The sequence below is a fragment of the Prionailurus bengalensis genome, chromosome B4 (genome assembly GCF_016509475.1).
Source record: "Prionailurus bengalensis isolate Pbe53 chromosome B4, Fcat_Pben_1.1_paternal_pri, whole genome shotgun sequence".
Classification (NCBI taxonomy): domain Eukaryota; kingdom Metazoa; phylum Chordata; class Mammalia; order Carnivora; family Felidae; genus Prionailurus; species Prionailurus bengalensis.
In genome coordinates this window covers 1148235-1169396 of record NC_057358.1, presented here as the reverse complement: position 1 = coordinate 1169396, position 21162 = coordinate 1148235, and the positions used below count along the sequence as shown (strand labels likewise).

The window sequence follows — 21162 nt, the reverse complement described above, 5'->3', positions numbered from 1 at the left end:
AGAACTGAATAGGAATTTCAGAAGTAAAGAAAATAAAACAATTTGTGTAACAGTGGATAGGTTGAATAGCAAATTAAACACAGCTGAGGAGAGAATTAGTAAATTGGAACATCCCCCTGACAAAGATCCTGAATACAGCAGAGAAACAGAAAGAAGGTGCATTAGGTAGGGTTCTCCAGAGAGCAGAACCAATAGGAAACAGTATATTCATTTTCCTACTAGAAAAGAGGGATTTATTTTAAGGGACTGGCTCGCATGAATGCAGGGACTGGCAAGTCTGATCTCTGCAGGGCAGGCCAGCAGCCTGGAAATTCCAGCAGGAGATGACATTGTACCTGTGTCCAAGGATAGTCTGGAGGCAGAACTCCTTCCTCTTCAAGGAACCACACTCCTTGCTTCTAGGGTTGTCGGCTCATTATATGAGACCCACCTTCATAGTGGACAGTCATCGCTTTACTCCACATCTACTGATTCAAACATCAGTTACACCTAAAAGTCCCTCACGGCAACATCTGCCTGGTGTTTGACGAAGCAACTGGGCACCATAGACCAGCCAACCTGACACATGCAAGTAACCATCCCACTGGGAAAATACAAGCCAGGTCAGAGACGGAGTGAGGAAGTCTGACGTACCTAAGACATAACCTTTAAAGAGGCAATAACTAAGGCAAGAAACTCTCCAGGACAGTTGAAGAGCATCAAACTACAGACCTAAGATGCATATTATGGCCCAAGAAGGATCTTCTTAAGTTCTCCGCTCAGCAGTAAAACGGCTTATAAATATATACATACATACATACATACATACATACATAAAATCTTTAAAAGCGGTCAGAAAATAAAAGAATAATACAGGGGAACTAAGACTAGTAGCTGGTTCTGGGAAGATAAAAAAACAATAAAACAGCATCTTTAAAATGCTGATAGAAAATGAATCTCAACCTACAATCCTAGACCCAATAAAAGCATTCTTTAAAAATGAGAACAAGACACCACTGTGGACAGACAGACAGAGCTCTATCAGCTCCAGCAGACTTGTGCTGCAGGAGACATTAAGTGTGTTACTGGGGCATAAGGAAAATGGTCCTCAATAGATAAAGTCAAATAAAAAGTGATGAAAATAATCTGCATTTTTACCAGTATAAAACTTGCCTTATTTTGGATACCATAGCAGTGAAAGATGCATAATATGAAGGAAAAAAATGACCATATTCTGCCAAAGTCCCCTTGTCCCATGTCCTCTAAAGCAATGACAATCCTTATCAGTACCAGGAACCATGTCATTATCAGGTTATAAAGTGAAATATTCAAATTTTTTTCCTGCCACAGAGGAAATTTCACACCTTTCAGAGGGTCCTGTGGGCCCATGCATTTTAAACTATGCAGACCACAAACCACAGTCACTATGTGCACAGACAAGGTCACATTCCTATTGACTCCAGGACGGGAGTCCCTGAAAATCTGTGGGGAAAACTCTCACTATAAGAAAAGGTTCCAGCTCCCCAAGCAGGTGACCCCGGAACCTTCCAGTAGAACTCCCCAGCAACGGCATACCTTCAAGCAGTGTGCACACACACCCTAAACCTCACCAACTGGTCAGAGGAGAGGAGGCAAGGGAAGCCGAAGCAGCCCGGGTCTTATCTGTGTGTCCCCTCGGGCTGGCAGGAACCCACGAACTGGGACAAGCATCTCGCAGCAGTCCTGCACACTCTAGCACATTCCCCACACTTGCCTAGAAACGTGCTCTATTAGGACAAGACAGTAGCTGTAAAATTACTGTCAATTATAATGGTGTTCGTGCTAATGAAAATGAATAAAAGGACATTAATACAGCCTTATTAGTTACTCCAAATCTGTAAGTCGGCATTAAATACCCCTAGCTCCACTTCCCTTAGAAGTGTGGTGTGCGTGTGTGACAAGTGTGTCTATGTGCACGTGCAAGGGATGGCACGTGGGCAGCCAGCAGTGTGTAACACAACAGGGCCTGCCAGTGGACTCTGCTGTATCAGCCATGTCACAAGACTGGACGCAGTGGCGCCCTGAGACACAGACGGGCCTCACTTCCTGTCAATGTCACATTCCTCAGTGTCTCGTGTAAACTTAATCTGGAGAAAGGGAATCAGATTTTAAATACATTAGGCCCACTGGCTATCTAAAGACATGCTGCGCTCTCTCTTACGTACTGCTTTTTAAAAAGGTGTATAAGGGTTTTCTCCAAATGAGGCATCTTTTCATAGCTAGATAAGCCATTTCCACAGATGATGGAGGATTTGCCCCCACTGCTCTCAGTGATGGCGGTCATAGTGGTGATGGGGCAGCACTAATGGTGGTGGTGACTCCAGTAACTGCAGCAGTGGCCATGGTAACCGTTGTCCTGACCGTGGCGGTAACGCATGGTGGTGGTTAGCAGGCTAACTAACCCATCAAAAGGCCACACTGCTGGTAAGTGACAGACATGACATTGAACGAGGTCTTCAAGTTCAGCCTATTCACACGACTGTGGACACTGAATGAAATGTCAAACAATCTCCATGGAGACCCTCTGTATATTTGCCACCACGGCAGAGTATTTGTGTCACAGGCTGGTGGAGACCTGCTTGGTCTCACCGGTATCCGCTTTGAAGTAAAATACTCGTCTAGGACATTTCATAAAAGATGAATGGCCTGCATATGGTATGGCACAAAGACAAGCCAACAGAGGCCATGCATGTCCGTGCTGATGGAGAAAGAGTTTGGGAAGATGAGGTTCTTTCCAAGATGGCTGGGAATAATTACTACAGATTTCACTAAGGAAGAAGGAATCGGACCTGGTCCTCACCCACCTGGCGACCAGCTTTCAGGGACACCTCTTCTCTCAGCCTGTCTTGGGCTTTCGCCTCCAGGGTAACGCAGGGGTACCCTGCCTAGTCACACCTGCCAGCCTCCAGGACGATGCAGGGATACACTGTTGTCCTCTTCCAGCCACCACACTTGCTGGCAGGTGATCATAGCGGCCAGGGGACTAACACAGTGCTGCAGTGTTGACCTATAAAATCTCCGGAGCGGAAACCACAGTGAAAAATGCAACATTGTTCCTATGTTACCACACAGTCAAGGCAGAAGTCCCCCAGGATCCACGCTGGGTCAGTTTTATTTTGAATTATTTTTGTTTCTGGATGTGAAGGTGCAGGTTTGCAGACTGGCACAGGTAGTCCGGGCTGAAAAATACGAAGAGTCCACGTATGTGCTTGCAGAGAGACCCTGTGACCTTGGACAGAGGTCATCTGTACACAGTGCTGGGTTCTCCACGTGTTACTATTTGAGAGGACCTTCTCCTGGAGCACAGCAGGCACAGGCTCCTGCTTTCACTGCTCAGAATGTAAAGCTCTTCCCTAAACCCTAACTGGGACAGGGGCCCATGTCGACCGGGACCTTCCTCTGGATGGAGAGCTCTGATGAGCCGCCAGGAGGCAGTTCAAGCTGTGGATTTGGGGACAGAAGGTTATGCTATACGTTCTAAGTGACTGGATCTGGACGATGTGCCAATGAGTTGTCATCTCAAGCATGATAACAAAAGCCAGCAGTAGGCGGTGATGCCCATGACTGTAAATACATTGTGCACTTGAACTTGAACTTGAACTTGAGACTTGATTTTTACCTTCAGTCATTTGACGACTGCTTCCAGAGGAATGATCACTTCCAGCCAATGGGAGGAAAAATAAAATGCAGACCAGAGTCTCCTTTCTGGGCCTGAGCAGTGTGTCTTCCTCTAACCACACCATGTGGTCACATCTCTGCCCGGCTCCAGCGCTCACAGAAGCACGCCGTCCTCGGCCTGGAGAGGACGCTGGACGAGCCCCTTCTCTGGCCCCAGTCCCCGCGTGGCTCCTGGGAAGCTGCTGGAAAATTATGAAGCCGGCACGTGATGAATGAGCTCACTCAATGCACACGACGCTCCTTAGGAGGCAGGTGATCACAGCTCCCCCTGGCTGCCATGAGTTAACAAAAGCCTGGCCAACAAGCCGGCGGGAGCCTGCTCAGGCTCAGGGAACAGAGGGCGGGTGGAAGGGAACAGGGTGGGTGGGAGAGCACAGAGAAGGTGGAAGGGAACAGAGGGTGGGTGGAAGGGCACAGAGGGCGGGTGGAAGGGCACAGAGCAGGTGGAAGGGAACAGAGGGCGGGTGGAAGGGCACAGAGGGCGGGTGGAAGGGCACAGAGGGCGGGTGGAAGGGCACAGAGCAGGTGGAAGGGAACAGAAGGCGGGTGGAAGGGCACAGAGGGCGGGTGGAAGGGCACAGAGCAGGTGGAAGGGAACAGAAGGCGGGTGGAAGGGAACAGGGTGGGTGGGAGGGCACAGAGAAGGTGGAAGGGCACAGAGGGTGGGTGGAAGGGCACAGAGGGTGGGTGGAAGGGCACAGAGGGCGGGTGGAAGGGAACAGGGTGGGTGGGAGGGCACAGAGAAGGTGGAAGGGAACAGAGGGTGGGTGGAAGGGCACAGAGGGCGGGTGGAAGGGCACAGAGCAGGTGGAAGGGAACAGAGGGCGGGTGGAAGGGAACAGGGTGGGTGGGAGGGCACAGAGAAGGTGGAAGGGAACAGAGGGTGGGTGGAAGGGCACAGAGGGTGGGTGGAAGGGCACAGAGCAGGTGGAAGGGAACAGAGGGCGGGTGGAAGGGAACAGGGTGGGTGGGAGGGCACAGAGAAGGTGGAAGGGCACAGAGGGTGGGTGGAAGGGCACAGAGGGCGGGTGGAAGGGCACAGAGCAGGTGGAAGGGAACAGAGGGCGGGTGGAAGGGCACAGAGAAGGTGGAAGGGAACAGAGGGCGGGTGGAAGGGCACAGAGGGCGGGTGGAAGGGCACAGAGGGTGGGTGGAAGGGCAAGAGGGCGGGTGGAAGGGAACAGGGTGGGTGGGAGGGCACAGAGAAGGTGGAAGGGAACAGAGGGTGGGTGGAAGGGCACAGAGGGCGGGTGGAAGGGCACAGAGCAGGTGGAAGGGAACAGAGGGCGGGTGGAAGGGAACAGGGTGGGTGGGAGGGCACAGAGAAGGTGGAAGGGAACAGAGGGTGGGTGGAAGGGCACAGAGGGTGGGTGGAAGGGCACAGAGGGCGGGTGGAAGGGAACAGGGTGGGTGGGAGGGCACAGAGAAGGTGGAAGGGAACAGAGGGTGGGTGGAAGGGCACAGAGGGCGGGTGGAAGGGCACAGAGCAGGTGGAAGGGAACAGAGGGCGGGTGGAAGGGAACAGGGTGGGTGGGAGGGCACAGAGAAGGTGGAAGGGAACAGAGGGTGGGTGGAAGGGCACAGAGGGTGGGTGGAAGGGCACAGAGCAGGTGGAAGGGAACAGAGGGTGGGTGGAAGGGAACAGGGTGGGTGGGAGGGCACAGAGAAGGTGGAAGGGAACAGAGGGTGGGTGGAAGGGCACAGAGGGCGGGTGGAAGGGCACAGAGCAGGTGGAAGGGAACAGAGGGCGGGTGGAAGGGAACAGGGTGGGTGGGAGGGCACAGAGAAGGTGGAAGGGAACAGAGGGTGGGTGGAAGGGCACAGAGGGCGGGTGGAAGGGCACAGAGCAGGTGGAAGGGAACAGAGGGCGGGTGGAAGGGCACAGAGGGCGGGTGGAAGGGCACAGAGGGCGGGTGGAAGGGCACAGAGGGCGGGTGGAAGGGAACAGGGTGGGTGGGAGGGCACAGAGAAGGTGGAAGGGAACAGAGGGTGGGTGGAAGGGCACAGAGGGCGGGTGGAAGGGCACAGAGCAGGTGGAAGGGAACAGAGGGCAGGTGGAAGGGAACAGGGTGGGTGGGAGGGCACAGAGAAGGTGGAAGGGCACAGAGGGCGGGTGGAAGGGAACAGGGTGGGTGGGAGGGCACAGAGCAGGTGGAAGGGAACAGAGGGCGGGTGGAAGGGCACAGAGAAGGTGGAAGGGAACAGAGGGTGGGTGGAAGGGCACAGAGGGAGGGTGGAAGGGCACAGAGCAGGTGGAAGGGAACAGAAGGCGGGTGGAAGGGAACAGGGTGGGTGGGAGGGCACAGAGAAGGTGGAAGGGAACAGAGGGTGGGTGGAAGGGCACAGAGGGTGGGTGGAAGGGCACAGAGGGTGGGTGGAAGGGCACAGAGGGCGGCTGGAAGGGAACAGGGTGGGTGGGAGGGCACAGAGAAGGTGGAAGGGAACAGAGGGTGGGTGGAAGGGCACAGAGGGCGGGTGGAAGGGCACAGAGCAGGTGGAAGGGAACAGAGGGCGGGTGGAAGGGAACAGGGTGGGTGGGAGGGCACAGAGAAGGTGGAAGGGAACAGAGGGTGGGTGGAAGGGCACAGAGGGTGGGTGGAAGGGCACAGAGCAGGTGGAAGGGAACAGAGGGCGGGTGGAAGGGAACAGGGTGGGTGGGAGGGCACAGAGAAGGTGGAAGGGCACAGAGGGTGGGTGGAAGGGCACAGAGGGCGGGTGGAAGGGCACAGAGCAGGTGGAAGGGAACAGAGGGCGGGTGGAAGGGCACAGAGAAGGTGGAAGGGAACAGAGGGTGGGTGGAAGGGCACAGAGGGCGGGTGGAAGGGCACAGAGGGTGGGTGGAAGGGCACAGAGGGCGGGTGGAAGGGAACAGGGTGGGTGGGAGGGCACAGAGAAGGTGGAAGGGAACAGAGGGTGGGTGGAAGGGCACAGAGGGTGGGTGGAAGGGCACAGAGGGTGGGTGGAAGGGCACAGAGGGCGGGTGGAAGGGAACAGGGTGGGTGGGAGGGCACAGAGAAGGTGGAAGGGAACAGAGGGTGGGTGGAAGGGCACAGAGGGTGGGTGGAAGGGCACAGAGCAGGTGGAAGGGAACAGAGGGTGGGTGGAAGGGAACAGGGTGGGTGGGAGGGCACAGAGAAGGTGGAAGGGAACAGAGGGTGGGTGGAAGGGCACAGAGGGCGGGTGGAAGGGCACAGAGCAGGTGGAAGGGAACAGAGGGCGGGTGGAAGGGAACAGGGTGGGTGGGAGGGCACAGAGAAGGTGGAAGGGAACAGAGGGTGGGTGGAAGGGCACAGAGGGCGGGTGGAAGGGCACAGAGCAGGTGGAAGGGAACAGAGGGCGGGTGGAAGGGCACAGAGGGCGGGTGGAAGGGCACAGAGCAGGTGGAAGGGAACAGAGGGCGGGTGGAAGGGAACAGGGTGGGTGGGAGGGCACAGAGAAGGTGGAAGGGAACAGAGGGCAGGTGGAAGGGAACAGGGTGGGTGGGAGGGCACAGAGAAGGTGGAAGGGAACAGAGGGTGGGTGGAAGGGCACAGAGGGCGGGTGGAAGGGAACAGGGTGGGTGGGAGGGCACAGAGAAGGTGGAAGGGAACAGAGGGTGGGTGGAAGGGCACAGAGGGCGGGTGGAAGGGAACAGAGGGTGGGTGGAAGGGAACAGGGTGGGTGGGAGGGCACAGAGAAGGTGGAAGGGAACAGAGGGTGGGTGGAAGGGCACAGAGGGCGGGTGGAAGGGCACAGAGCAGGTGGAAGGGAACAGAGGGCGGGTGGAAGGGAACAGGGTGGGTGGGAGGGCACAGAGAAGGTGGAAGGGAACAGAGGGTGGGTGGAAGGGCACAGAGGGCGGGTGGAAGGGCACAGAGCAGGTGGAAGGGAACAGAGGGCGGGTGGAAGGGCACAGAGGGCGGGTGGAAGGGCACAGAGGGCGGGTGGAAGGGCACAGAGGGCGGGTGGAAGGGAACAGGGTGGGTGGGAGGGCACAGAGAAGGTGGAAGGGAACAGAGGGTGGGTGGAAGGGCACAGAGGGCGGGTGGAAGGGCACAGAGCAGGTGGAAGGGAACAGAGGGCAGGTGGAAGGGAACAGGGTGGGTGGGAGGGCACAGAGAAGGTGGAAGGGCACAGAGGGCGGGTGGAAGGGAACAGGGTGGGTGGGAGGGCACAGAGCAGGTGGAAGGGAACAGAGGGCGGGTGGAAGGGCACAGAGAAGGTGGAAGGGAACAGAGGGTGGGTGGAAGGGCACAGAGGGCGGGTGGAAGGGAACAGGGTGGGTGGGAGGGCACAGAGCAGGTGGAAGGGAACAGAGGGCGGGTGGAAGGGCACAGAGAAGGTGGAAGGGAACAGAGGGTGGGTGGAAGGGCACAGAGGGCGGGTGGAAGGGCACAGAGCAGGTGGAAGGGAACAGAAGGCGGGTGGAAGGGAACAGGGTGGGTGGGAGGGCACAGAGAAGGTGGAAGGGAACAGAGGGTGGGTGGAAGGGCACAGAGGGTGGGTGGAAGGGCACAGAGGGTGGGTGGAAGGGCACAGAGGGCGGGTGGAAGGGAACAGGGTGGGTGGGAGGGCACAGAGAAGGTGGAAGGGAACAGAGGGTGGGTGGAAGGGCACAGAGGGCGGGTGGAAGGGCACAGAGCAGGTGGAAGGGAACAGGGTGGGTGGGAGGGCACAGAGAAGGTGGAAGGGAACAGAGGGTGGGTGGAAGGGCACAGAGGGTGGGTGGAAGGGCACAGAGCAGGTGGAAGGGAACAGAGGGCGGGTGGAAGGGAACAGGGTGGGTGGGAGGGCACAGAGAAGGTGGAAGGGCACAGAGGGCGGGTGGAAGGGCACAGAGGGCGGGTGGAAGGGCACAGAGCAGGTGGAAGGGAACAGAGGGCGGGTGGAAGGGCACAGAGAAGGTGGAAGGGAACAGAGGGTGGGTGGAAGGGCACAGAGGGCGGGTGGAAGGGCACAGAGGGTGGGTGGAAGGGCACAGAGGGCGGGTGGAAGGGAACAGGGTGGGTGGGAGGGCACAGAGAAGGTGGAAGGGAACAGAGGGTGGGTGGAAGGGCACAGAGGGTGGGTGGAAGGGCACAGAGGGTGGGTGGAAGGGCACAGAGGGCGGGTGGAAGGGAACAGGGTGGGTGGGAGGGCACAGAGAAGGTGGAAGGGAACAGAGGGTGGGTGGAAGGGCACAGAGGGTGGGTGGAAGGGCACAGAGCAGGTGGAAGGGAACAGAGGGTGGGTGGAAGGGAACAGGGTGGGTGGGAGGGCACAGAGAAGGTGGAAGGGAACAGAGGGTGGGTGGAAGGGCACAGAGGGCGGGTGGAAGGGCACAGAGCAGGTGGAAGGGAACAGAGGGCGGGTGGAAGGGAACAGGGTGGGTGGGAGGGCACAGAGAAGGTGGAAGGGAACAGAGGGTGGGTGGAAGGGCACAGAGGGCGGGTGGAAGGGCACAGAGCAGGTGGAAGGGAACAGAGGGCGGGTGGAAGGGCACAGAGGGCGGGTGGAAGGGCACAGAGCAGGTGGAAGGGAACAGAGGGCGGGTGGAAGGGAACAGGGTGGGTGGGAGGGCACAGAGAAGGTGGAAGGGAACAGAGGGCAGGTGGAAGGGAACAGGGTGGGTGGGAGGGCACAGAGAAGGTGGAAGGGAACAGAGGGTGGGTGGAAGGGCACAGAGGGCGGGTGGAAGGGAACAGGGTGGGTGGGAGGGCACAGAGAAGGTGGAAGGGAACAGAGGGTGGGTGGAAGGGCACAGAGGGCGGGTGGAAGGGCACAGAGCAGGTGGAAGGGAACAGAGGGCGGGTGGAAGGGAACAGGGTGGGTGGGAGGGCACAGAGAAGGTGGAAGGGAACAGAGGGTGGGTGGAAGGGCACAGAGGGCGGGTGGAAGGGAACAGGGTGGGTGGGAGGGCACAGAGAAGGTGGAAGGGAACAGAGGGCGGGTGGAAGGGCACAGAGGGCGGGTGGAAGGGCACAGAGCAGGTGGAAGGGAACAGAGGGCGGGTGGAAGGGAACAGGGTGGGTGGGAGGGCACAGAGAAGGTGGAAGGGCACAGAGGGCGGGTGGAAGGGCACAGAGCAGGTGGAAGGGAACAGAGGGCGGGTGGAAGGGAACAGGGTGGGTGGGAGGGCACAGAGAAGGTGGAAGGGCACAGAGGGCGGGTGGAAGGGCACAGAGGGCGGGTGGAAGGGCACAGAGCAGGTGGAAGGGAACAGAGGGCGGGTGGAAGGGAACAGGGTGGGTGGGAGGGCACAGAGCAGGTGGAATGGAACAGAGGGTGGGTGGAAGGGCACAGAGGGCGGGTGGAAGGGCACAGAGCAGGTGGAAGGGAACAGAGGGCGGGTGGAAGGGCACAGAGCAGGTGGAAGGGAACAGAGGGCGGGTGGAAGGGAACAGGGTGGGTGGGAGGGCACAGAGAAGGTGGAAGGGAACAGAGGGTGGGTGGAAGGGCACAGAGGGCGGGTGGAAGGGCACAGAGCAGGTGGAAGGGAACAGAGGGCGGGTGGAAGGGAACAGGGTGGGTGGGAGGGCACAGAGAAGGTGGAAGGGAACAGAGGGCAGGTGGAAGGGAACAGGGTGGGTGGGAGGGCACAGAGAAGGTGGAAGGGAACAGAGGGTGGGTGGAAGGGCACAGAGGGCGGGTGGAAGGGCACAGAGCAGGTGGAAGGGAACAGAGGGCGGGTGGAAGGGAACAGGGTGGGTGGGAGGGCACAGAGAAGGTGGAAGGGAACAGAGGGCAGGTGGAAGGGAACAGGGTGGGTGGGAGGGCACAGAGAAGGTGGAAGGGAACAGGGTGGGTGGGAGGGCACAGAGGGCGGGTGGAAGGGCACAGAGGGCAGGTGGAAGGGAACAGAGGGCGGGTGGAAGGGAACAGGGTGGGTGGCAGGGAACAGAGCAGGTGTGGAAGAGCAAATTAGGAGCAAAGGCAGGACTGGAGCTGTTTCTGACTCCTGAGTCAACACAGATCTCACCCCACATTTCCCACGTCTGGGAACAGAGGCTCGGTGATGTAGAACGTCATCACTGGACCTAAAATTTCATTTCGTTGCAAGTAGTCATTATGGGACTATTACAGTTGGAAATCGACGATTTTTGTGTGTGATTCATGGAGCCGCTGTGACTGACAGCACAGGCCCTTCTGTGCCTCAGCACACACCAACGACCTGGGCCCCGCCTGCGAAGAAGGGGGCTCAAGGGCTGGTGGGGAGGTGGGAGCTGCCTGTCTGCAGTCAGACTCCTGCCCACTGCCGGCCCCTTCTCTCTGTGCATGTCTGTGTGTGCAGCTGGCAGACAGGGCGGCCCCTGGTGAGGCCAGTGGCCAGCGTGTGGCCTCCCTGCCGGGGCTGCTCTCCAAGCAGGTGTCTGTGAGCTGAGAGCCGGCAGCAAAGCAGGCACTTTCCACAGCACAGAGGACACGGAGGGAGCAGGGAGGTCTGATGGCAACATCCATCTGGGACTTGGAGCCTTTCCCCCAAGTCCAGAGCGGTGAGGAGACCCGGGTGACGATGCCGGAGCCCTGGGCCTCGGCGCTCAGTCCTGACTGTTGTGGGTGTCCCCCCCCCCCCACCGTCTCGGGGTGGAGGGACAGACAGCAGGCTCTGGAGCAGGCTGGCTTCTCTTTGTGGCTGGTCACTCCTGACCTTGGCCACTGCCTCCCTCTGCCCAAGGGGCCGCCTCGCTGCCAATGTGCCAGATTGTCCCCCTGCCCAGCTCTCAGTGTGGGCAGCTGCCACAGGGAATCGCTTCAAGGAAAGGGAACAAGCTGACATGGATGGAATTAGCCCGGGCGCCTGGCACTGCCCATCCGTGACCAGGAGAAGGTCACCGGGTGACTCTGCTGTGGACTCAGGCTGCTGCAGCAGCAGGTGCAAATGCAGACCAGTGTGTGCCGAGGGCGGGCGGCCCCTGGATGGTGCGTGAGACTGGGCGCAGCGGGAGGGCCCCGGGTCTGTAGCTGTGCGGCTCCAACAGGGCGTGGGGTGCGGGGGGCGCCCCCTCCCAGGATGTCTGCTGCAGGCCCTCAGGGGCCAGACTGCTTCCCAACGCCAGGGCTTCTCAGCTCTGGGACCCCCATGGCACAGGTCACTAACTCGGCCCCCACCCTTCCGCCCAGGGTGTTCAGGGGAAGGAGCAGGTGGTGTGGTCGTGGAGGAGAGGACAGGCACACCAGAGGGGCAGGCTCTGGAAGGTGTCCCGAGGAGGGGCAGCGGCTGTGGGAGCGATGGGAGGGGGTGGGGGGCTGTAAACTGAAGCAGCGGGAGTTGGGGCCCCTCCTCCATCCCGCTGAGTGTGGCAGGCTGTGCTCCCCACGGTGCGGGCACAGAGCGGGGGCACCGTGGGGCCTTTCCTACCTCGTGCTTCACGCTTCTCCCCTGAGGTCACGCAGGGTGGGAATGAGCAACCCTCGGGCGGAGGTCGGGGCAGCACATTCTAGAATCCTCGGATGGCTGGGTGGAAAGCCCTCGTGTTCCCACTAGCAGACTCCACGCCGTGGGCAGGACATAGGCCAGGCAGAGGCCAGACGCCCGATGGTGCTGCCCCCGAGGAGGGTCACCGGTGCCCCCTTCCCTGATCCACAGTTGGCTGTGTCCCAACTGAAACCAGCTCACAACCCGATACGGGGAAACTCTGGAGGGAGGGCTCCGTGGACAACCCCGGAGGCGCTCTGCACAGGCCGGTGTCACCCGGGGCACTGCTTCTGGGGAAGTCATGGGGAACATAGCTAGAAAGACCCGCCATCATCCTGAAATTCCTAACAGCTACTGAACGCGGGGCCTCATGCTTTCGTTTTGTGCGGGGTCTTGGAAGTTCTGCAGCCGGTGCTATTTCTGGACCACCTTGCTTGGTTAATTAACTATCCTACACTCTTGGCTCTGTCGTTTTCATTAGCTTTTTTTTTTTTTTTTTAAGTTTACTTATTTGAGAGAGAGTGGGGCAGGGGCAGAGGGAGAGAATCGCAACCAGGCTCTGCACTGTCAGCACAAAACCCAACGTGGGGCTCGATCTCACAAACCATGGGATCATGACCTGAGCTGAATCCGACAGGCAGACACTGAAGCCACTGAGTCCCCCAGATGCCCCTGCATTAGCTTTTTAAATCTCGTCAACCAAACTACAAACCTCAGGGCCTGATACCATTTACAATTCCTGAGTTAAAATCCACAAGTCCCGTGAGAAAAGGCACCCCACACCCGCGCAAACCCAGACCGTTTGGCCCTCACCTTTCCCGCAGGAACCTAGTGGCCCAGAGCGCTGACGCCCGGCTGTCTCCCGGTCCCCCCCCCCCCGACAGGTGTGAGCCATGCCGAGGCGCGCCAGCCTGGAAAGTCCCCACACTTCAGCGTGAACTGGGTGGTGGGCAACACCGACGTGGAGGTTATCGATGGCACCACCGGCAGGCGGAGCTGCGGGGGCTCCTCGAGGCTCTGCAAGCACGTGTTCTCCGCGCGGTGGGCGCGGCTTTATGGAAAGGTAATAGTCCTTGGGGGGCGGCTCCCAGTGACCAAGGGGAGGGGCCCACGGAAAGCCGTCACCTTGTCTGAGCAAGAGTGGCACGTGGCACGAACACCGGCTCCCATTCCGTCTTCTCCCCCCGGGTGCCCGCGGCCACTCTGCGCAGGGTCCGTGCCGGCAGCAGCCTCAGGGCGAGAGGAGGGGCCGGCGGCTTCGTGGAGGGCATCGTCAGGGAAGTCCAGAGGAAGCCCCTGAAGTTGGTATGACTCCCAGTTTAGGTGGAAGGAAACTGGGTGGTTTCCCGCGAATGCCAGGCGGAAGGTGAGAGCTCTCCCCGCAACCCCCAGGCTGTGCGTGTCTGCTGCAATTCTGAGCTTCCTTTCTGCTCGATAACTGTATCTACAGACTTCAGGTTGAGATCTACAGATTTCCACATGCTCCCAATGCATAGCAGGCCCCGGCGCGAGCAAACAACGCGACAAAACAAAACACACAGAAACCAAACAGCAGAAACGCTTCAAGCGGCTGGGCCGGCTTCCCCACACTCCTTCCTCCCACAGCTCCACACAGCAGTGACAGCGTGGGGAGGTCTCCCGGCCACCGGAGCAGGACAGACACATTGACCCTCAAGATAAACGTTCCTTTCAACTCAGAGGGCCCTGGAAGTTGTGCGTGTCGTCCTTAGCAAGGCACGACTTCTGTGGCTGCCACGAGCCGCCGATGGGGACCTGGCTCTGCCCTGACCGCCCTGACGGCCTCACATGCCTCTCTGTCCACTCAGGGCACCGTCCGTGTCTCCCTGTTCTGCACAGAGGTGGGGCCGTGTCAGAGCACATCGCTTTGTCTTCCTAAAGGGCCCTTTGCACCCACTGCGGGGGGGGGGGGGGGGGCTGCCAGCCAGTGGGCAGGCCGGTCCCCCGACTCCCTGGAAAGCACACAGGGGATTCGGGCCTCCCACCTCAGCGCGCCACACCCTGGCCTCCCCACCTCCCTGCCCACACTAGCCACAAGGCCCTGCCCAGTACCAGCTCAGAAACCCAACAGAGGAGACAGCCTGCTCCCACCGAGTTCCTGCCTGGAAACCCACCCATCTCGCGTCTGTGCAGTGCTGCTTCGGCGCCCATGAACATCCCTGGGGGACCATCCCCACCCCAACATGGGCCCCTGATCCTTCCCCCAAAAGGAAAATACACAGTGTGTCTTCTCAGTAGCAGGTGAGCTATAGGGCTATTTTGTTTGCTGGGCACTCCCTCCACGGAGCCCCAGGACTGCTGGACGGAGCTGGCTGGCCACGGCAGTTACTCTTCTGATCCTTTTTCAGATTTAGATGAAATATTACTTTGTCAACAGGTAAATTAAGGAGAATGGATATTTATCTTTTGTTAAGAGCTTTCCTGGGGAAGACTGACCTAACATTGGATATATTTAAGGCATGTAACATGACATTGGATACATTTATAACATATATAACACACAGCATCAGATACACTGAGGGCGCGTCACATGGCATTCTGAGGCACACACACTGAGAACCACGACCGTGCTAGCTGACAGACCGTCACCACATGCGGGGAGAACACTCACCTTAAGAAGCCCCTTTTGGGCAAACTTCACACACGTGTCGCTTTCCCGTCTCCTAGTAAGAGAGCGGGACAGGTGGCCCAGCTGGTGCGAGCGTCTAACCCGCTCTCTGTCTCGTTCCTGGCCCACAGCTGAGCACACGGATTCCGAGCCACGGAGACACGCCGTCTGTGTACTGTGAGGCCAAGCGGGGGGCCTGCACCTACCAGTCTGTTAAGCAGCAGCTGTTCAAGGCATTTCAGAAGGCCGGGCTGGGCACATGGGTGAGGAAGCCGCCTGAGCAGGACCAGTTCCTACTAACCCTCTGAGCCACCGGACCTGCGGTTCCCGGAGCGGAGTGGGCGCCCGGGCAGGGCGGGGTGAGTGCGCGTGCGTGGGGCGGCAGGCGGTGCTCACCGGCTCTTCCTGCTCATTTCCCCTCGGTGTTCCAGAAGCACATGCGTGGCCAACGTTCGACGGGCAGCTAGACTCAAACCGGGAGCGTACTGCTCCCGCGTTGTCAGAAGCCGGGCGGCCCCCCGACCTGGAGGCGCAGGTGCAGCCAACTCTTCCTGGTGTGTCAAAGGGAAAGCTTCCGTTCAGGCTAAAGGGTCTGAGGTGCAGCCTTGAGCAGCGGAGCCGAGGGCTGCGGCTGGAAACGAGCCTCGGGCACCGTTCCCTGGGTCTTCCTCCCCACCACGCGCCTCGAGCGACGCGTCTGGTTCTCTCTAGCACAAGCTGACACGATACTTCAGGATAAGCCACAATGAAGAGAAAAGCCATGGGCTCCTCTCCAAAGAAGCCAACAGAAAGCTCTACCACCCTCATTACTCACTTAAGTTTTAACTCCACCTCCTTTCACAGCAGATTCAAGATGTGCAATACTGAAGAACCCCTCAGCCAGGACCAGAGAAATGAAGTCCACTCTTGCAGAGCGAAGGAACAGGGCCCACAGCACCCGTGAGCAGAGATGTAGGACGTGGGCAGACTGAACTTCCAGAACTGTGTGCCACAGACCACCCCTGTACCTGGACCGGTCCCCACCGGTCCTCACTGGTCCCCACCGGTCCCCACCAGTCCTCAACAGTCCCCACCAGTCCCGACCGGTCCCCACTGGTCCCCACCAGCCACACCCGGACCAGTCCCCACTGGTCCTCCCCAGTCCCCACCAGCCACACCTGGACCACAGTCTCTGTGACAGGTGCCCACAGCTGCTGGCAATGTTTGAGCTGTTGTTGCTTGGGGGTTAACTACCCCACAAGCCCCTCACCAGGTCACAAGGACACCAAGTCTTGGACCACACTCTGACTTTTAACTAAATCTTTATTAGAGAGTGAGCAAAGAAAAAACATCCAGAGCAAACTTTACTTGGAGCTTGAGAAGTATCAGCTCTCTATTGCTTTGGGTCCCCTGATCACCATCTTGCATGACCAAAAAAAAAAAAAAAAAATCACATAATGCAGCTGCTGAAATGCAAGAGGCAGGATTCTGTCCCCTTCATGGCAGGTGCCAAACAACCAGACCATTTGGGATTTAGCCTGTGGCACCCTTCTTAAGAGTCAGGGCGAGGCCACATGGCCTGTCCACGTCAGAGGGAGGCATTTCTCTTACACACCTTCGTTCCATCCAGGTACCTTGAATTGTTCCACTCTGACCACTAAGGACTCATTTCTAACATCCAACATGCTACCTAACAGGCCTCTAATTTCTCCAACAGAAGATCCACATCTGCAAGTCACTGTGGCAAACAGCAAAGCTTCACAGTAGCCAGCGCTGGGCATGGGCCTCCTGGTTAGAATCCCAGCTGGCCACCCATGGGCGCACACCCTGAAAACACAGGATTGCCCCATAACACAAGAAATGTGAGCACAACATCATGCAGTAGATACTCAAGTACAGATTGCAGATCTAACAGCGAGGCAAAAATGAAACAAAATATGTTTTAGAGACTTGTTATGGGCTAACAAGTAGAGGTGTTAGTATGGAAGCAAACTCTCTCTAGGACTTAATATAGAGTCAGACCCATTGTTCAAGTTCTTCCAGAAAAGGAAATGGCCACTGAGTGCACAAGTTCCTCAAGACAAAGTTTTGAAAGATATGAAAATGTTTTTGCAAACATAAGACGCATACCAATCTTTCATAAAAGTTGAGGAAATAACAATGAAATGTTAACTCAGTATAAAAGCTATAGTCAAATTGCCACTTTACATTAGTTTCTGATAGTCTGACATGTCACCAGGAGGAAGCTTAGGGACCCAGAAACCCAGAGCTGACTTATGACTTAGACTCTGACTCGCCCTTCTCCGGAGCCCTCCTCTGAAAGGAAGGAGGCGCGGTCGAGTCCTGGAGGAAACCTGTGTCCTGAACCTTCCATTACTGACATTCTGAGCTGTTGCTTTATATCAACGTGCTCCAAATAATGGTCCTTCCACCAAGAGGAGCCAACAGCAGCAGCAGGAGCCAGAGGACAGACGCCAGACAGATCCATCCACAAACCACACAGCGGGTTCCACCAGGAGATCTGACCCCGGCGACTTGGGTGGCGCTCAGCTCGCTAATAACAGACACTCCCATAAGGGTCAAACTGTGGCTATCCGGTCACCATTCGTTTCGTCTGAGACACTGGCTCTCCAGAAGCGTCACTAAAATATAAGTATCTCCTTCTGGAGAAAGCCAGACCTCAGCGCCAGCATAGGACTCGTCCATCAGGCCAGAGGGGACATCCTGCGGGGAAAGGAGATGGCTCCACAGAGGAGGTTGACAGCGGCAGAGGCATTGGCATGGCAGCAGGAAGCCCCGAGCGAGAGCCTGAGCATGGTGCGAGGTGCATGTCCAGGAGTGGGGACGGACAGGGCCACGGAGAGGAGGCGCCGGCCCAGGCTCTGGGCGCACAAGGGGGTGGGGGGAAGGCAGGAGAGCAGGGCTGACCAGAAGGCTGGCCCGGCCAACGGGAGGCCAGTCACAGGGTTCTGCTGTGGCACCTGCTTAAGGCTGGAGGGATGGGCAGCACCAGCCTGGAGATGAGGCGGCCTGCGGATTTCGCTCTGCACTTCAAAGTCCATGAGAACACCCAACACCACTCTGGGTCAGAGGCCAGGCCAATGCCGCGGCGTCAACGGTGAGTCACAGCCTGGGGAGGAGCCGCAGACACCGCGCCACCTTGGGCTTCCGGACGGAAAACAGAGCTCAGGTATGTGATGTGTGACCTTCAGGCGCCCCAAGGCCACGGAGCAGTGTCAGGGGCCTGCTGGCATCTAGGCCTGTCTCAATGCGCCTCACGGCCGCTGGCTCAGAGTCCTCTGTTCCCCACCTACTGCACCTGCGACTCCAGTCCAAATAAAGGCAACACCACCTCTGTCAGCCTCCAAAGCACACGCTGCATTCCTGGCAGGGAGGTCAGCAAAGGAAGGCTTCCTGTCTGGCTCTCAGCCACAAAGTCAGTATCTGCAAGCATTTCCATGGGACTACGTCCAAGGGGGAAGGTCAATGGGTCACAGAGCCCTGGCTGTCCATTCCTAGCACGTGGTCAAGAAGGTCACCCGGTCATGGAGCCCCGCCTGTCCATTCCTAGCACCCGGCTTCACTGCAAGGTACTGACTGGATCTAGGGTTTCTTTGGTTTTTCTTTTTGCCACAAGGAAAGGATTTGCAGGTCTAGAAGTATTGTTTCTTTTTATACTTGTGGGTCTTTTCAGGTCTGTATATACCTATCATGTCACTACTGAGTTTGTGAGTCTTGCTGTTCCTCAGAAACGTCAAGTTTTTCCCATATAGTTTCTCATATGATTTCCTTTTCACAGGAAGCTGTTCTTATCAATACGGTCAAATGGCTGTTTTGGGTTTGATTTTTGTTTTTTGTTTGTTTGAGGTTTTTTTGCTATAGTGTTTACCATGTCTGGAGAGCCATAAACAGTAAATACATGGTATATCAATGCCCAGAATAGAATAGTTAGAGTATTTTGATGAAACACTATTTTTAGATTATAAATTTCAAGATGTATCTATAGTATCTTGTTTTAAAAAATTTAAAAAGACATTTGAAACTTAGACATTTATAATTTAGGGAAACTTCTATAACCATTTTTTAAGAAGCCATTGTAATAAAATCATCTAATTGGCCCAAACACAATAAATATCTCTTTCTAATAAAGACCAAAGGGAAGTCAGGACAAGGCTGTTTTCACATACCGCCCCTTGACGCCACAACCGCCTCAGGGGACAGAGGTTTCACCCGACACGAAGCAAACCAGTGTCCCTTTGCTGGCTCCTCCGCCACCCCCACCCCTCAGTAGAGTCTGTGGAGTCATAACCCAGCCAGGGTCAGGAAGGTCCGCCATCTGCACTCCTGGACAGGCTGTCCAGCTTTGAGTTCTTATGGAGCTCACGGAGAAAGTGAAAATTTAAAGCTCTGTGTTTCAGGAAAGGCTTTGGGGGACTAACCCACCCCTGTGAGGCCCCCCTGGTGTTCTGTGCCCTCCCAGACAGGGGTGGGGGTGGGATACCCAGAGGGCAGGAGGGAGGAGGGCAGGGCTGGGGCACACTCGCCGGTGCTGTCCGTGGTGCTGCCCAAAGGGCTGTTCCCAGCAATGCGGGGATCTTGTTGGCTCCCGTCAAACTTCTCCCACAAATTCTGATTCACATAAAGGGAAGGATTGGGGGGCTGGGGGTGAAGAAGGGTGCAAAAGATGCAGGTTATCCAGAGGCGGCCCAGAACAGAGGAGCACCTCCCCGTTCTGGGAGACCAGAGATTCGAGACCAGACCTACCTCCACCTCTTATCCTCCCAACAGAGCGCCTCCGCTGTCTCCCTCACATTTCCCTCCCCCTCCCCTTCCTCTTCCCTGTTTTAGTGCCTGCTCTCCCTACCCTAGACCTGTGATTCCTGGTGCAGCTGAGCTCCAGACCTCAGGCTGTCCACCCCTGAGCTCCACGGCGCTGACCTGTGCATCAGACTGACGCCAAGGCACGTCCGGGGGCGGAGGGTCTACTGGAGTCCTTTCTTGGACTCCTGCAACACGTCCATTAGTCCGAACTGCCGCCAAAGGGTCACTGACGGCCGAGTCTCTAGAAAGTTAGACCAAACAGCAGCACCTGCAGGGAACTACAGACAGCGTTGGCCCCGGAGAAAGAAATTCCTTATTTCCCAACTCATTTCAAAATCAAAGTTGCAGGGATGAAACACTCTCTAAAGATAAAGGTAAAATGATCTGGGTTCAATGGCCTCTTTTCATACAGGCACTGGATCTTACCATTCTGCCCTATGTGCATCGATAACAAACACAAACACTTTCCCAGCAGTGCCCACTTAATTTTCAGCTAATTTTCAGCATTTTGTAAGCAAATGAACTTAATAAATAGTAATTCTTAAGCAAAGGTATGTACATAAAAAGCATGGGTGAATGGCAATATTGGATGTACATTTGTAATATTTGTAAAAAAAACAAAAACAAAAAAAACAAACCTCCAAAACCTTAAAGTATTAATTTACACGTTAATTTGCTTCTAAGTGCTGGAAACTGCACTTCAGTGATATCTGATAAGTGAATGTTTCTGTTAAGTGAATAAAAACATCGAGTAAAGTTGTGCTTCTCTGACTGTTGGCCCTTCTTCATTGAGCAGAGTCCTGGGGGCAGGGGGTCTCTGGAGAATGGTGTGTAGGTTTAGGGAGGGGTCTCAGAGGGTCTGCCTGCCCCAGGGAAGTGGCACATCCACTCTAAACCCAGGGGGTCCCCCAGCCCCGACGCTACCCTCACAGCCGTCCTGTAAACCAGCGACCAAAAGCATCACAAATCAACGTGTGCCTTTGCCTCCATTTCCTCACTGTCAAGTGTGGGGACAACCGTCATCCCCCAGCCTCGAGGGCCATGAGTGGACTCGGGGTGTTGTGGTGCTTTGAAAGGGTAAACACACTGCAAATACTTAAGAGGCTCTGTGCCCCGCCCATATGTGCCACCACACATGAAAGGTGGGCTGGTAGCTCTCCTGCGGAACACTCGTGGACCGAAAACATCACTCAGGTTGTTGGTGGCCTCGGCTCTACAGGACTGTGCATGGCTGAACATTCCAGAGTTCAACCCAACATTTCCCAGTGACACGCTCTGTCCCTTCCTGGGGACCGGCCATGTCACCTGTCACTCTAGCAGTGTGCTGAGCACAGGACTTGTGGGCTACACATAGGACGGCTCGTCTGCAAGTAAGCGTCTGGTCCACCAGTGTCTGAAACTCCAGCACGCGTGCCTTTGGGTGATGATTTCTCGCGTTGTCCACACTTACTTCCACTAACCACAGTGAGACTCCACTCAAGGCAGGACATAGCGGGGCTCAGGTTGAGGGCAGAGGTGAAGGCAGGGGTCTGACACACACGTTCACCCTCGGGCCAGGGCCAGGGAGGACTGGGCAGGTCTCGCTGTGAGTTTCCCCCGAGAGAGAGGAAGTCGGGGCCACGGTTACTAGTAAGGAAGAGAGCAGACCTGAGCACACAAAGAAGGT

At 56.9% G+C, this 21162-nt stretch overlaps 1 protein-coding gene across 1 annotated transcript in view; it reads left to right on the top strand.

Annotated features, from left to right (window-relative positions):
- The window catches only part of ADARB2 (adenosine deaminase RNA specific B2 (inactive)), a 422811-nt gene extending 402559 nt beyond the window's left edge, over positions 1–20252 (top strand). Inside the window, exons 9-10 of the mRNA XM_043563430.1 lie at positions 12955–13133; positions 14828–20252. Of these exons, the coding sequence (XP_043419365.1) occupies positions 12955–13133; positions 14828–15004 (356 nt within the window). The 3' untranslated portion in view covers positions 15005–20252. The remainder of the gene's footprint in view (positions 1–12954; positions 13134–14827) is intronic.
- Positions 20253–21162: the final 910 nt, after the last annotated feature.